The 17,845-nt window shown below is 37.5% G+C and overlaps 1 protein-coding gene across 3 annotated transcripts in view; it reads right to left on the bottom strand.

The window, feature by feature from the left end:
• Window positions 1-17,845, bottom strand: part of jarid2a (jumonji and AT-rich interaction domain containing 2a) — a 33,920-nt gene that overhangs the window by 14,818 nt on the left and 1,257 nt on the right. For all 3 annotated transcript variants that reach the window (XR_013799185.1, XM_079624591.1, XM_079624592.1), the window contains exons 2-5: window positions 9,419-9,542; window positions 6,671-6,815; window positions 5,711-5,880; window positions 1,884-2,051 (exon numbers count right to left, since the gene is read on the bottom strand). Coding sequence is in view for 2 of the 3 variants with exons in the window: in XM_079624591.1 (XP_079480717.1) it covers window positions 1,884-2,051; window positions 5,711-5,880; window positions 6,671-6,815; window positions 9,419-9,542 (607 nt within the window). In the remaining variant the exon portion in view is untranslated. The remainder of the gene's footprint in view (window positions 1-1,883; window positions 2,052-5,710; window positions 5,881-6,670; window positions 6,816-9,418; window positions 9,543-17,845) is intronic.

The raw sequence follows: 17,845 nt of genomic DNA, 5'->3' as shown, positions 1-17,845 counted from the left end.
TCTACTATAACCGATTTTCATTCTTCCTGAGAGCCACCCACATTGAAGTTGGACAAAAGAAGCAAAGTGTTCAAAGTTGTGAGCCTCCATTAGCTAAACAGATGGTGAACTGAACAGAGAGTCTAATGTTAGCAGCAAAACACTAAACAAGTATTGAAATGCTCTTACTAAATGAAAGCTTCTAGAAGGACCAGCTTATCATTCAAACAGTTTGGAGCTCGGCCAATGGCGCACATAAAAGTGTCATATTTAGCATGTGTTCTCGTACAATACAAGGAGATGTGGTTCTTGTTTCATTATAAAGTATGGATGGTCAATACGACTCCCAATTTCATTAGGAAGCCCAGAGTTCTCTTTCAGAACCATATCCCACATACAGGCATGACACACGGCACAAACCTCGGCAAAATCTTAGAGTTCCATAGATCTCAAAATGATGGGACGCATTTGAGAGGAATAATCTAAAATAAAGACCCTGAAAGCTGTTCCCAGTTTTGGACACAGACACTGTTTATCCTTAAGGTCCGATCTGACCTCGAAGCTCCAGCGAGGTGACGGTTGTAGTTTGCCAGGAGCCCCTCAGACATGTGTCGAGTATGTGGAGCAATATTGGGTTACTGAGGTGTCAGATTACACTGCAGATTTTGCTGAGTCTGTAACAGGGTCTGGTTACAAACCCAGAGACTGAAATGGGCCAAGAACTCAAAACATGAGGACAGAGTGGCATTCAGCATTTTATTAAATGAAATCTCAGCTAAATTCAGCTCGGCCTGTTTTAATCTGTAGCTATAATTAGTACGCAAATCTCAAGAGAAAGAGGAAAATGAGCACAGAGACCAGTGGAGTCATTAATAATAGATGAATGTGAAAATAATCATCAATACACACAAATATTCATAATAATATATGATATATTTGTAGCACAACTTCTTTTTTAACACTGAAATGTATACACTTATATTAAATATTTATTGTGAATAAAAGTTTAAATAAAAATTAAAACATCAAATAAAACAAAATAAAATAAATGTAAAATATGTGCTACCATTCAAAGTTTTGAAAGAAGTGTCTTATGTTCGCCAAGGCTTTATTTAATTGATCAAAAATACAGTAAAACAGTAAACATGTGAAAATGTATTGTACATTTATATTGTAATAGTGTAATTTGTTGCTGTAATAGCAAAGCTGAATTTTCACATGATTATTCTGATATGCTGATTTGCTACTCAAGAAACATTTTATTATTATAAATCAATGTTGAAAACCAGTTGTGCTGCTTAATGTTTTTGTGGAACTGATATTTTTTCAGTATTCTTTGATAAAAAGAAAGTTCAAAAGAACAGCATTTGTTTGAAATAGAAATCTTATAACATTATCAAGGTCTTTACTGATCAATTTAGTGGATTCTTAAAGAATTTATTTATTTAAAAAAAATCTTACCCCAAACTTTTGAATGTTTTATATTATATTATATCATATTATAATCATGTCTTTGTTTTTTTGCATGTGTGCATACTGCAACACAGATGCAGATGTTGAATACCTTGTGTTGTATGGATAGTATACAGCAAATGTAGGCAATGTGACAGCGAGGGCTGTGTATAGTCACGGCTCATTAACTGTATGGTGTGGAAAGAGGCCGGGCCATAACTCACCTCACTGGGGTCCTTAAATGGAACCAAATGTCCAGCCTGTCTGCTACTGGCAGTGCAATAATACACTACACATGCTACACAGTAAAATGGACTGTAAATTGCTATTTTAAGTAAAAAGGATTATAAACCGCAAAGCAAGATCAAGTTTATGAGAATAAGTGTGTGTGTTTGTGGTTATTCACACACTTTAACTATCCAATGGATGGAGTGTTTCAGGGGTGTAAATACCATGGCCGTTGGCGATGCATTTGTTGTGTCCTTTGCTCTTGCGAGGAGTGGAATGGCAGGAAGCAGGAGCACTGTATTCTTCCTCTTCCTCCTCCTCTTCCTCGTCTACATCTTCATCATCCTCAGCACTACCAAAGTATGCCATGTTGCTGGGCAATGCAGCAGAGCCTGAACCAATGAGAAAGAGGGTAATGACAAAGTGAGGAAGTGTCATGCAGAGAGAGTGAGAGAGAGAGAGAGAGAGAGAGAGGGGGGGGGGGGGGGGAATAAACAGAACAGAACAGTATATTGGCTACCAGCAGAGATTAAAAAAAGATTAAATCTCCACATATCTTGCTTTGAATAGTAGTCCTTGAAGGGATATTTCACCAAAAAATTAAAATTATGTCTTCATTTACTCGCTCTCACATTGTTTCGAACCTGTATGACTTACTGTCTTCTCTGGCATGCCAAAGAAAATATTTTAAAACATGTTTTTGTTCATATACTACTGTTCCAAAGTTTGGGGTCAATAAAAATAAAAGTGTAATTTATTTATTTTTGTGCAAATTTATTTATTTCTTGCACTGTGCAAAGCTGCTTATCCTGTTTAACTTCACTGTCCCAGCACTGTAAGAAAGAGGCGTTGACTGTGACGGTAGAGTGGTCCAGTCTAGTGCTCATCGCATGTGCTACTGATCCTCACTGAAGGGTTCAATGCTCACAATGGAGAGCCTGTTCACAAGCTTTATTCCACATTCCCTCAATAGCCATTTATCTGCACCAGAGTCACTGGGTGCTTGCATGTGCCATAGCATGTGATTGTGTGTGTGTGTGTGTGTGTGTGTGTGTGTGTGTGTGTGTGTGTGTGTGTGTGTGTGTGTGTGTGTGTGTGTGTGTGTGTGTGTGTGTGTGTGTGTGTGTGTGTGTGTGTGTGTGTGTGTGTGTGGAGGGGGTGGGGAATGGGGCCAACTAGAGAGAAATAGAGAGGAGAAGTGGCCTGGCTGATTTTGAATCAATCCACTTCTCAAACCACAATAACCAATAGAGTGTTACACTTATATTGCAAGCTGTTCATATCTGCCATTATTTGAGATCAATAGAAATGAACTATGTGAAACCTTATTAGCGACTGGTTATGGAAGGCGAGCTATAATATCCAGGTGAAATGGGAGCTGAGCTGAATTGTGAAAGAAAGGATTTTTGGGCCCCCTAGATTAAGGAGAAAGGCTCTTTAGGCCAGTCCTCCATCATCAAGGGCTTTAATAAGGGCTCCTGCGGGCTTTGACCCATTGGCTATTGTTTACATCTCAAGAGGCAACTGAATGATTCTTCGATTCCTTTCTGATAATGCCCTGAGATTTTGAAGAGCCATTTCAGAGTGAATATTAATGAATGTGATTTTCATCTCACAATATACTCTACAGTAATACAGCTGATGATTTGATATGATAAAGTATTTAACTCTCACGTTCATTATTTTACATGAATCATTTTGGAATCTGCAGGAAAGAGGTCTGCGTTTAGTCCAAGTATCCTATTATTTCTGGAAAGAGACGAACATCACGACTAATGTCATCCTCTGATATGAATTCTTTCTCGAAGCAAAGTGTGACATTGCTTGAGGATTTTTGTGAACCCGAATCTGTTTTTACTTCTGTCCCTTATGGGCTGATGGAGGATGAGAAAGAGAGAAAGAGAGAGAGAGAGAAACAGGCTAAAAGGGGAACAACAACAAAAAGGGATTTCAGTCATCTCATCATTAGCTTGGTTGGAACAAACCAATATATATATATATATATTACCAGCCACAAACTTTTGAATGGTAGTAATAAAATTATATATTTCATAAAAAATATAATAAAATAAATAATTGTATTACTATCATTCAAATTTTGGGGCTGGTATATTTAAAAAAAAATTTTAAACTGCATTTATTTTATAAAAAATACAGTAAAAACAGTAAAGTTGTAAGATATTTTACAATTTAAATAAACAATTTTCTGTATTAAAATATTTTCAAATGTAATTTATAACTGTGATGCCAAAGCTGGATTTTTCAGCCGCCACATGATCCTTCAGAAATCTTTCTAATATCCTGATTTGATACATGCTCATTCCATGCTCATGAAATATCTTATTATTAATGTTGATTTTTTTTTGTGTGAAACCATTTGTTTGAAATAGAAATCACAAACATAATATGTCCGATTAAAAGTAAAGGTCTCAGAAATAAATTATATAAATGCAGGTTGGAACATGGTCAAATATTTTTTTATCAAGTAATTTCACTGTTTAGTAGTAGTTCAAGAATGAGCTTTTAGAAGCGGACTAAAATAAAATAAAGATTTTAATGCACATTGATAAGTGACATCTGTGCTTCCCCACTCATGAGAAACACCAGCTGTCACTGCGTCTGAGTTATGGCTTAAATCATCCTTGACTTATGTGACACTACAAGCTCTAGTTATATTTTAAAAATCCATAAACTGATCCACAATTCCACTTTCACATTTACATTTGCGCTCAGTTCTAACTAAATAATGAAAAGAGGTTTGATATGATGACAGGGACGAATGGAGACTGGGAAAAAAAGGTTCTCATTTACTTTCTTTATGTTTGAAAATCCATTAACCCACTTTGCTCTTAGCCTAAGAGTCCATGGCAAATCCAATCAGACTGTTTCCTGTCTTTACACAGACGTATGCGAGCGAGAAGAGAGATGGAGAAAGTCAACCATTTCAAAGGAGCCTGAGAAATGTAAGTGAGTGGGAAAGGAGAGAGAATAAGAGAAAGTATGACTCGATTTGTGTCCTCTGTGTTTGTTCTGCCATGAGATGAAAAAGGACGAAAGACTGCAGCAAAATGTATAGCTGTCACAAATCCAGACTGTGGTGATACCCTCATTGTTAACATCCACAAATATACACTAGCAAATTATGCTTAATTGCTTGAGTCCTGTCCCACAAGGTCATGTAAACACCTTAAACTGTGTTTTTTTTTACATTTTTATTTATATTATATGCTTATTTTTATTTTTCACATTTAGTTTAGTAATTTTAGTACTTTAAAATTACTTTTACTTCGGTTCGTTTTCTTTCGTGTATTTCATCTAAAATGTATATCAAACTTTTATTTCAATTAATGAAAACAATTAGTTTAGTTGACAATAACAGCACTGGTCAAAACTAGAAGTAAACTCTATTCTCATGCAAAATCGTTTTTATTTATTGGTAGTTGTGATTTTTATAAATGTTTTATTATACATATTGTAAACATATTTACTGATGCTCTTTCTCATAACATCTTCAACATCCAAATGCAACCCATCTAACGCTAAACTGACCAGCAATATTCTGTTTGCTTAACAGATGTTAAGGATCGGGACAACAAACAACCTTCATGTATAAACCAGAATCTAAATGTATTTTCTAATAAATTCTCCCCATGAACTCGAATAGTATAACAGCTCCGCCCACACTAAAATCCCATTGGACCATAGTTCCACTCCACATGAATATTAAACAAGCAACATGGACAAGAAGACATCCCTCATCTACTTAAACATCTTCTGGAGCTCTTCCTTGCCATTCTCACCTTTGACTCGCTTACTTGGAGGGTTCAAATTGAATTGAAAATGTACACTGGGAGATCAGCCAAGACACTGTAAATAACATCAGCACACACAAGAGAGTCACACAAATGTTTGCCAGCAATAACCGAGACTCCCATGTGAGAGGTGAATGTGCGCTGCCCAGAGGCAAAGAATTATGGAGTCTGTAAACATTTTAAGAGGTGAGAGAGTGAGAAAATGAAGACAGACAAAGATAGAAGGAGAGCAGACCCACCTCTTAGACAGAGGAAGGTGAGGAAGTCTTCAGTTTTGGGTTTGCGTTTTGTGAGATGGTTGTGCGGGGCGGTTGGGCTTGGGGGCATGGCCTCCAGCGCCTTCAGCTGGGTGGCATTTGGAGAACAGGGATGAGACTGAGCAAACTTCCTCTGAGCCTGCAGTCTTGGCCTGGTATGAGAAACAGGGAATATAAAGGATTAGTTCTGTTAGAAATGAAAATTTCCCTCCATCCTTCATGTATTCATCATTCAAGTTTGAAGACTTGCATTGGTCGCTCTTCTCTAAGCAATTACAATAAATGCAGATCAAGCTTTCTTTTTCCTTTGTATGTGACGCTAAAGAAAGTTATGTGGGTTTCGAAGAATATGAGAATAAATGATTGAAGTTCAGTTCAAGCTCTTTTTTTACAAAGATACTTTCATTTGATGCCTCATGCTTTATTGAGACCAAAAACTAGTTCACAAACCAGATTTTTGGAATCAATAAGAGGAAAAAGGCAATCATAGCGATCTGAATCGTTCCTTTGCTAGGAAAAGAGTTGCTAATCTAATCCTACAGAAGACCTGCGGAGGGAAGCAGTTTGGTTTGACATATAAAAGCTCAGCAAAAAGTCTGACTACGCAAGTCATTTTTAATTGGCCAACGTTGTGTTTGGATGCTTGTTTCCCAACAGGCTTAACACACAAGACTTCCATGTTTGACCAGCTACACCAGTTAAGTTTAGCTGGTGAACAGTGTGGGTCAGCCTAAAATTTAACGTTATACTGTATCTCTTTGGCAATGAAAGTTACATAGGGGTACCATTTCATGCCCTGAGCCATTGTTAAATCTCACCTAGCTCAATCATCATGATGTGCATCGATGAAACCACATTTTATCCATGTACTAATATAGAATGGCATAAAACCACAATATACTGTGCTGGAAATACCACAGAGAAAAGGCTCAGTAAACTCACTTTTTCCTGACAGGCTCATCTATTGAGTATTCATGGCTGTGGTCTTTGCTTTGCACTGCATGTTGTGTCCTGTCTGGCTTACAGCTTCCAGCAAACAGCCCAGCTTTAGTTCCCAAACCATTCAAATGACCATTTGCAAAGGAGCCTGGGAAAAGAGGTGTGGTTTAAGCAATATACATTTAAGTTTAAGCAATAGACATATAAACACATAAATACAGAAGAAAACAATTTCCTCCATCCTATTTTTAATATGGCCATGACATTTATCTATTAGAAAATAAATATATATAAAGGGCATCTGAAATGGAGAAGGTTTGAAACAGGATTTTTCCAATCATTCAGTCTGCAGCGAACAAACACAAGTGGACACTCAGACTAAGTGCACACTCAGAATAAACTGACAGGAAGCAGGGGAAATTACAGAGCCTACAGTGTCCTGTTACAATACTCTAAGGTTTCAGTCATGTTAAGCAGACAAAAATAAACATGAAGTCTGTCAATTAAGAATACAACATGTGCATAAGTTATTGTCTTTCCTCTTCCCTCATACAAAATGGAGAATAATAATAGCAGATCTATATTTGGATATCTAAACGATATGTATGGGGCCATCTCCCATCTTGCAACATCTTGAGGACTGAGGCTGAGTCGGTGCGCCCAAGTACTGAGGTGAAGCCGGAAAGAAGGAGGAGCCCGGCAGAACTAAAGGGGTGGAGTCAATGGCGAAGGCAAAAAATATGCAGAGGCCGTCGTCGGCGTGGTCGTAATGAACGAAATGGGCCAGATCTAAAAACCTCTACATTAGTAGCTATCCCGAGGGAAAGATCCCCCTGGGAGAGGTGGAGGATCCGAACTGCTGCTAGATCCATGTATTATGGTCCGTTATTCTGGCACACTGTGGTTGCAGCAGGAATGATGAAAAAAGGAGCAGGATCTATGCGCAGCAGATTTTAATAATAACTCAATAACAATACTCAGGCACCTAAGCAATCTCAAAGATCTGGAACAGAACAACCACAAACATAGACAATAACAGACAGCGGGCAACTGAAACTTGTGGGTTATGTATACAGAGAAACACAGGGGTCTAAACAATATCACCGGACACTTTATTAGGTACACATGTTCAACTGCTCATTAACGCAAATATATAATCAGCCAATCACATTCTAGGAGATTTAAGTCACTTCGAACATGGCATGGTTGTTGGTGCCAGACGGGCTGGTCTGAGTATTTCAGAAACTGCTGATCTACTGGGATTTTCACGCACAATCATATCTAGTGTTTACAGAGAATGGTCTGAAAAAATATCCAGTGAGTGGCAGTTCTGTGGGCGAAAATGCCTTGTTTATGCCAGTCAGAGGACAGAGGCCAGAGGTCAATGGTCAAACTGGTTGAAGCTGATAGAAAGGCAACTTTTTTCAACTTCGAGCACTGGGTGTAGGGGATGTATTCTTGGCACTCTTTGGGAACCAAGTGAGCAATGTTCAATTGTACCCAATTGAGCCTTAGACTAAATGCCACAGCCTACCTGAGTATTGTTGCTGACCATGTCCTTCTCTTTATGACCACAGTGTATCTTCTGATGGCTACTTCCAGCAGGTAAACATACTATGTCACAAAGCTCAAATCATCTCAAACTGGTTTCTTAAACATGACAGTGAAGTGAAGTGAGTGAACTTCGGCAGAATCTTGTGAATTAGAACTGCACAGGATAACAATAGCAATTTTTTGAATTCTGAAGGATACTTTTTAATTACAGAGTATGTGCAAGACTCTCTGAATTGCAATGCAATGTTTTTGATTAGAAACCAATTACAAAGGAATCCTTAAGTGTTTTTGAAAGCATATAAAGCGGTGAGCTCATGAAGTGTTCTGTTCATGCCCTTGACATTCTCTGCGAGATGATGCACTGCATTATCCACAGCCAGGCGGGTCACTGAGTTCCCCCCATTAGAGTGCAGTGTTTGAGAGCAGTGAGAGCGCTTTGCAGCCTCGGCACATGAAACCCATACAGAGAGGGCATTATTCAGGGCATAATTTACTTTGCTCACACATTTTCAGTGCAATCATGGCAGAACAATAATATTCCTGATGGACCATTGAGAGGCTGAGGAAATAAAGAAAAGTCCCACAGTGCCATGTGTTCCCCTGAGTGTCACAGCTGGCTGCAGCATAAGGCAAAATAATTCATCAAATACCAATGCACCTTTGAAACACCACATTGAACTGTAGATCTCAGTGTAATTTGAACCTGTAAATTGATCAAAATTAATCAATGTAATTCCAGAAGAACAAACTTACATTTGTGTAACAAAATAGGCCATTTCTGACACATTTAATATCTGAATGATTCATAAAACTGGCTTTGGCAATGCCAAAACAGCATAGAACATCATCTGCACAGGATATGAGTTTATAAATATGACCAAGTTGAAGGAATGGCTCATGAATATTAATTAACTAATATGCCTGGATGTGCTAGAAAGATTACCTAGCAATGTCAGCATGAAGATAATTAATATTCATGAGCATCTCTGCCATATGGTGACATCACAACCTAACCATCATCTTAAAACTCATTCTAGTGCCACTGGTAAGGTACGATATTCTCACCATATTATTCTCTAAAGGGGTTCAGAACGGCAGCTGAAAGCAACAGCTCTTTACTGCAGCTGTTCTAAAGGTCAGTATTCATCTGTAGTGTAGATCGCTGAAAGCACTGCTCTAGAGAAGAGGAATACTCACCATTAACTATTCCAGTGCCATTCTCCACTTTGCTCTTCTGAGCCGTCTTAAACTCTTTAAGAGAGAGGTAGAGCACCCGGCGGACCACTCTCTCTTCCGACCACGGGATCCCATCGTTATCATCCTGCAGAAAGGAAAGAGTTCACTTTAGAGCTCTAAAATGAAACACATGACCTAAAGTCACCTCATAAGAAAAAGAAACAGCTCTTTAAATAAACAGTTTTGGAATAATTAGTCAAACAATTGGAAAACAGGCATGATTTCATTATGTCAAACAAATGAAATGACAAACACTGAGCGTGGATGAGTGAAAAAAACACAGTAAAGCTATACAGACAGAGAACTGTGCTATAAATAGTGCAGTTGGCTGCAGTTTCTCAATCCCAGCACATGTCAGAAAGCCTTTTATTACTGAATGCTCCAAAAGCAATGGCAACAAATGTTAGCATAACATTTGTTACCCATAGATTACCTAATGTGGTGTAGTAAGACATCTCTGTACTAGGTAGCTGAATGACCTCATTGTTCTTGACAATTCTCTCAAAACAAGTCTTTCATCCAATAATGTGATCTCTTATAAACTGTTAAATCTCTTTAGCATTACAGCTCATTGCCTTAGCCTGTCCCCTTCACCATAAATGGGGTAACAAGCCAAGCTTGTTCTCAATCATGTCCCCTTGTGTTGCACTGGCACTAAATGACCCACCAGCAGGCTATTCACAAGGGTAACAATACAATGGTTCAGGGGGGTTTAAAGTCATCATGAAACAGATGTTATAATAGTCTCTTTTTTCCTATTGCGATGTACTGTATATATCTGAGAGAAATGGCTTCTGGAAAAAATTATTGCTATTGCTGTGATGTCATGTGTGTGACAGGTTGTCCCGTCCTCGTGCCAGTAAACATATATAACCAGAGAAGAGATGTCGCTCGCCGCCAGATGGATTTTGATTGTAGGTTACGAGGGCACTTAAAAAATATATATACTGTATATATATATATATATATATATATATATATATATATATATATATATATATATATGTAAAAATCATGTGCAAAGATAAATCATTTATAATAAATACTGATATATTCCATAAAAAATTAAAAATAATTGTCAATTTTGATTTCATGGTGACTATAATTCCAAAGATTCCCAAATATATTTTGAATAGGATAAGGATGTGTAAATTTTTCTTATTTTGTTCAAAGATAGTACTGCCCATCGGGAGCTACATAATTTGCATGTTTCTCAGAAAACAAAATAAGTACATTTTACCCTGATCATCCAATAGAAAAAGTTTACATGATCTATCGTGTTTTGGCTTAATGAGTATCAGTGAACGTTTTCACTTGTAATAGTTGTGTATAAGCACATATATATATTACATATAAGCCCTCTGGTAGCAGCCTGATAGCATGACAGGCCAGAGGCCATTCACAGAGGAATGTTGTATACTCGTCACTGCAATCAGCATAAGAGCACCATGGTTTGATATTTTACACGTGATGTATTGTTATCACTATAAATGGAACTTATTTTAGCAAACTGATCCTGAGAGCAAGATTCGTAATCATGCTGTCCTCCCCCCAGTGATAGCAATGTGAAAAACTTGCGATTAGGACAATGTGAAGTGCTTGACCCCAGCTTAGGACCTCCTCATGGCACACGAAGAAAGTGGCACTCGCTAGGGAACTTCTAGTAGCCATGGAGACGGTCTTCCACAGGTCTATTGTGGCGGTCATGTGAAAGTCCCTGTCAGGGTGAACTCAAAACGATATGACATTTCACGAGCGAAGGCCAAGCTCTATTATTTATGAGATTATGCAAGTAGGGTCCCACAAAAAGAGACACTAGAAAGTGGAAGTCAATATCAATAGACTGCCAGACAGAAAAGGAAATGCTCCTCTTATAATTCGAAACTCCCAAAATCTCATCTGTACTCAACATTGTGGTTTAAACAGTGCACAAAATAGGATACTAAGAGGCAATAATTATCATTTAAAAAATATATAAAAAGTCAGCCAAGCAGTTATGGAGGAACAACTGATGATTATATATTATGGTTCAAAAGTTTGGGGTTGGTAAGATATATACAAGTCTTTAGTGTCACTTTTAATCAATTTAATGTATCCTTGCTGAAAAAAATACGATGTATTTTAAATAATAATGTATTTATATATATATATATGGTATAAAACGACGTTGAACAGACAACTGAAGAAAGGAAACTGAGGAATTAAACATGGGGTAAAAGAGGAAACTAAATGAGTAACAGGTGAACTTATGTGGTGAATCTGGCACACACAAGGAAACAATATACAAATACAGGGAACAGGAACAGAACAGAACCAACACAATGAAACTAAGCAGAAGAAAGCATAATCCTGACAGTGCATTACTGGAGGACAGACGCACTTGGATTTATGGCCAAATTCACTGTTTTTATGCCAGCACAAGGTCCGTTGCCAAATACAAAATGAGATTTGCTTACTTGATGCTTGTAAATCGACAGTTAAGTGAATGATTCTAGGATATCCGGGTCCATTATTTGATCAAGGAGCCATGACACACCTCATAAAAGAAATGCAACAATATAATTCCACTATTTTCACTATACATGCCTGTTGTGTTTATACACACAATGCACTAATGTACAGTGTATAGAATTTTCCATTTAAGAAATATCTAATATCAATACCTTAATCACAGATGGTGCATGAGTCCAATATCTCCAGAATCTTATGTTTAATTGATTTATGTTGCTCATTTAACTGTCATAATCAGTTCCTCTGTGAAAACGGCCTCATATGCATCCTCTTTTTAACCACATCAGTTTGCTATTTGTGTCCGTGTAGCTCCGGGCAGCTCTTACAATTACACCAGCATCTCTCACCACACACATCTCTAAGTCATGTGCTGGCTTTTATTACGCTACCAGCAACCATGTCAATTATTGATAACGGTGTATTGTGTCTAAACTCACGTGGATAAGTCACCGTAAGCACAACACAACGCAGATCTTTCATGATAGCGAGGGCGATAGAGGACTTCACATTTGCTTATATTTGGAGTCTATAATGCAAAGATCAAGTGAGGCATCAGAACAACAACAAAGAGCAAAAAGCAAACAACAAAGGACAAAGTCAGAGGAATAATGGCAGAATAATAGGCTGCAGACTGAGGCCTGTTTAATTCCAGTGTGTGGGTTTGATTTGCATACAGATAACTTGTCAAACGCTTTTATTAAACATGATGGCTTTAATGAGTAATTGCTCCCTTATGGACTGCAAACACTTGAATCCAAAAGCAACTAGTGTTATAATCAGGAAAATGATTGATAAAAGCTTTCATCTTTTCCTAAATTTTAGCACAGACGTTGATTCAGACAGAGCATTAGTTGGGTCTGGGAGCGCTGCTTCACACAGATCAAATTTAAACAGGGCAACAAGAGCAGACGGGCTGAGGGCCAGCCCGCCAACACATCGAATCTGACCTTGTTTACCCATCTGTCTCAGACCGATCTCTGGTCACTCATACACACACATAGCTAACTACTACTACTGTTAACAAAAGCAAGCTGGCATGAAATGGATCTATTATTTACCCAGGACCAACAACCTGACATTAAACCAACATCGACTGGCCTATCAACACGGTACACACAGGTGTTCGATTATAAATGATGACTGGCTGCGCTCTCAAGAAAATTTCACTCCGATAAGCTTCTCAAATAAGCCATTCAACAGCACTCATTCAACACCTACTCCATTGACAACACGAAAGCTATCCATTTCTGAAAAGCTACACGAACTGGAAATAAATTCACAAAGACAGTTTTCCTCACAGTTGAGCAAAACTGTTCCAACCATACACTGTAAATGCCATCATCTAGCACTAATGATTACTGCAATGATTTAACCCTTTAAAAGCCATTTACATTTCAAGAAAAAAGTCAGAATTGCGAGATATATGCGTGTAGAATTTCTCACAATTAACTCACAATTCTGACGTTTTTCTTGCAATTGCTAGTTTATATCTCGCAATTCTGACTATTTCTCGCAACTGACTTTATAACACGCAATCGGGAGTTTATATCTCGCAAATCTGAGACAAAAAAAGTCAGAATTGGAAACAAGCTTCCATAGACCGGTGCATTTGCATCTGCAAAAAATCTCTTTGTTAAAGCCCAGACTGTCCCAATAAAAAACTATGAACAAAGCATTATTCATTCTCCCAAAAGTGCATAAAGAATAACAGAATACTTCATCTTCTTCAAAAAAAACCTGCTGATCTTTATGCTTGCATTGCAAATAAATATTTTGGTCTTCCCATGGTTCAGCGCTGCGCCACACAATCTTCACTGATTGTACAAACACAAAGGACTCAATGCACAGGGGAGTTCCCACAAGCGTCGCTTCCTAGAGGTTTGCTTATCAAGGACACTGTGTTTCCAGTGACAGCACTCTCTACACATTCACCTAGCTGTGAAGACAGATTGCTGCAGACGGAGCCAAGGAAGCAAAGACCCACCCAATGACAATTCCCTCTCCTGCCATGACAACAGGAGAACGCCAGTGGCAAACCTGGCCGCTTAACCATATGCACTTCCCTCCCTCTCTTTCCATAGACATGAGCCGTGTTAAACAACATGCTTGTACTGGGATGAATTAAAACTCATTTAAAACTCAATGAGCTACTACCATGCATGACAGCAGTATGAAGTCTCGAGAGACAAGGGAGTCACCGTCTCACCCATGTTTCAATACACTAAACGTAAATAGGCTACATCAAATTGCTATTTATGACATCTATAGTATTATCTCTGAAGAAAACAAATTAAACAGCCATTAAATCAAGACAAAAGCCAGACACTTTTCTTGATAAAAACATCTCCTGATAATAACATTGCAGAAATAATTTTACCCAGTTCAGCAAGCCCATTCTGATAACAATATGTCTCCTTGGAGTTTGGGATGACTGCATCAATTAGTGCACAGCTGGACATGTCTGAGACGGAGGGATGAAGCGGCCATTACAAGCTTCCTGCAGTTTTTACATCATCCTTTGTTTTATTTGAGAGTTGTAACACAGCCACAAAATTTCATTACACAGATAAAATGCAATGAGGCTGTACAGTAGTAGACGACACAAGCGATATTAATAACTTCCTTTGCTCATTTATCAACTCATCACAGCTGAATATTATTCAGTGTTTTGACATTAATGGATGAATATGTCTAATACAATTATTCATTAAATTCAAATGATTAAATTTAACCTGCCGTTTGCTGTGCCTGGTGTCAATAAAAGCTTTTATTGGACAAACAAGGATGTTTTCAGTTCTGAAACTTATAGGATATTCTTATAGTATGACTGTGGCGAGCACGACGAGGTCGAGGGCCGTGGGAGGACGGCGCGAGGCCGGTGGCGTGATTGATAATTAATGAGCGACACGTGCGTGATGCACCGGTCTCGTATCTCTCATGGCCCTCGACCTCGTCGAGCTCGCCACAATTATGAACTCTTATATGTCAAAAGCTCAAGGAAAATTTGATTTCTCAGTTCACCACCCCTTTAATTACATGAAATATGTTATAATAATTTTTTAATTTAGCCATTATTTCAGTCTTCAGTGTCACGTGATGTCTAATATGCAGTGTGTGTGTGTGTGTGTGTGTGTGTGTCAGTGTCTCTAAACTCTAAAGTCTTTAAATTCATAAAAACATTCACTTGTAAGTGAACAAATGAGTCAGCACATTTAGCAGTACATAGATCAATAACATCCAACTGCATGTCAATTCTTTTGCTACTATGTTGGATTACCAATTCAACCTTATTTAACACTTTATTTTACAGTGTCAGCGTTTCACATAATTCGTGTTACTATAATAATCAGATCTACAAAATAATTACACCGAAAGTTCATGTAGTCCATTAGTGTTATTCATTACTTATGTAAATACACAGTAAAATGAACAGTATAAAGTGTGACTAAGTATTTCCTTAGGCCCTATATTTCAAACCACATTAGCAATCATTAGTAGTGTAACGTTGGAAGCTGACGGTTCAGTACGTATGTCAGCAGGGGGGCGGGATGCCTTCGGTACGCCATGAGAGTATCGCGATACGTACTGTGAGCGGTGTATCGCGGTTCTGTTTGACAATTGCTACACCCATAGCAATCATATATCATATGAATAGACCAAAACTGCACTGAGACATAAAAAGCAATCCAGTGACTGAAGTGAAACCAGACTGACGAGTTAAAACCACATTTTGTCTATGTCAGTTTCAGGGATGAGGACCAAAAGTTTATAAATGAGAATGAAATCAGATAATCATTACCCTTATTTGGGATTAAAAATAACAGCCTAAATTCATTCTTCCCAGTTAAGATGCCCCACTAAACCAGTTATTCAAGATTTGCAAGAGATTTTTTTTTTTTTAAGTGACCACTTGAAATGAATTAGTCTATCTAGTGTTTGTAAATGTAGTGCAGCCCTAAACAGGATCAGTGTAGCATGGGCTTTAGTTCTCCATTACTGTGTGAAGCAAACTGATGCCAAGGATGAGTCTGAAGGAGCTATCAAATATCTCTGACTGCTGAGGCCAAAGAAAATGTGTGGGACACAAGAGCTTCCAGTTTAGATGGCCATCTCTGGCATGTGAGGCAGGCCTGTGCTCACTGTAAACACAGAGCGATATATATCTGCCAATTTCTGCTCTGTTGTCACATTAAATAGATTTGTTTTCACATATGGTGCTTGGGAGAAAGCGTGAAACACGATTTCTTACAGCCTTCCTAATTTCTACAGCCTGTTCATTTACACTACACTTCAGTAATGTTCCAATAATCCACAGTAATAGTGTGTGTTGTAACCTCACCTAATCCTGAATGACATTGTGTAATATTCTTAAACAGAAAGAACGAGATCTGATCTCATAATGGGAACTGTCACAGAGGAGTTAATGTGAATACATATCAACTCTGCTGCTGATTCATGCAGTCCTGATCAAAAATCTCTTGATCCCTGTGTAGATTTACTAACCGACCATATCCGGTTTGGCAAGAGAGAAGAAAGAATGTACAACATTCTTATTTTCAATGTGCACAACAGGCTATTTATATTCATAGCCTTGCTTTTTCCAAAAACAGTAGAGGTTTTAAGCATATTCATAGAATGCCTTCACATGTCTAAACATCTAAGCGACAGCTGTATTTGATCCACAGGATTGCAATGAATTGCAGTGAATACCAACTAAAGCCAAGGCAGCTCCGTACAAAGAAGCTATCATCTTTAAACGGATCATTCCCAGCCTCATACAACCAAACCAAATGTTCAGAGCTTGTACTTCAAACCATGTGGCAATTAAACATCAGATAATCTAGGTAAACAAGGACATCAGACTGCAACTGAATGAAATAGTAACCCTCAAAGAATAACTGATGTTTGTAAACATTTCTTTCTTTCTTTTTTGCCTGAACAAGCTTTTAAATCTAGAAATGTATGTCAAGATTTTGTCCAGCAGCCATTTTGTCCTGCAGTTTTCATAAGGCCAAGATGCATTATGATGTTACCTATGTGAGGTTATACAGTATTCAAAGGGTATATATCAGTGGTTCCCAACCAGGGGTCCGGGGCCCACTAGGGGGCCTCCCTGAAGGTGAATTAAATTATTCAAAACAAGGCAAAATTAGCATTAAAATAAGCCAAAGCAACTAAAATCAGGATATTTCTTATTTTAACTCACCCCCTCAACAGCTGTTTTTTCTTTGAAGTACCAGGATTCCCCGGTGTCTTGGAAAACCAGGATATATAGGCTAATTTTAAAAGTGTAATTGTAGGTGTAAATTAATACAATATTACGATTTCATAAAGAATTTAAGTAAGTAATAGGCCTTCAATGGCTAAACTATTTCTCATCTATTCTTAAAAAAATACAAATCAAACAACAATTAATAATATGAATAGGTTCAAATGAATACAACCTATAAAATGGTGATGCTTATTTCTGTAACATGTTCATTAAAATGTCATGTGGACCTGAACATTTTACTACTATGAATTACATGAATTATAATTAACATTTAATAGGCTTGAGCAGGCTTGTTTAATAGGCTTTAACAAGCTTGTTATTTTAGTATCATTGAGATAATATCATTGAATATCAACAGTTAATAATATCATTGAATATTAACAGTTTCCATTCATATTTTTAATTTGTATTATTTTTGTATTTTAATTTTAGCTCAATGTTTTTGTTCTTTTATTTCGTTTTTGTCTATTTTTTGTTTATTATTTCATTCAATTATTTTGATACATCAAGTTAAACTAAAGGAAAATAATAAATGCTGCCTTGGCTATATCTGCTATATAAAATGAGTTAGTATTTTGTTTATTTATATTAAGTTATAGTAAAAA

The sequence above is a fragment of the Phoxinus phoxinus genome (genome assembly GCF_949152265.1).
Source record: "Phoxinus phoxinus genome assembly, chromosome: 10".
In the NCBI taxonomy this organism is placed as follows: Eukaryota; Metazoa; Chordata; class Actinopteri; order Cypriniformes; family Leuciscidae; genus Phoxinus; species Phoxinus phoxinus.
The sequence above is the reverse complement of the archived record's forward strand: the minus strand, read 5'-3'. Positions and strand labels throughout refer to the sequence as shown.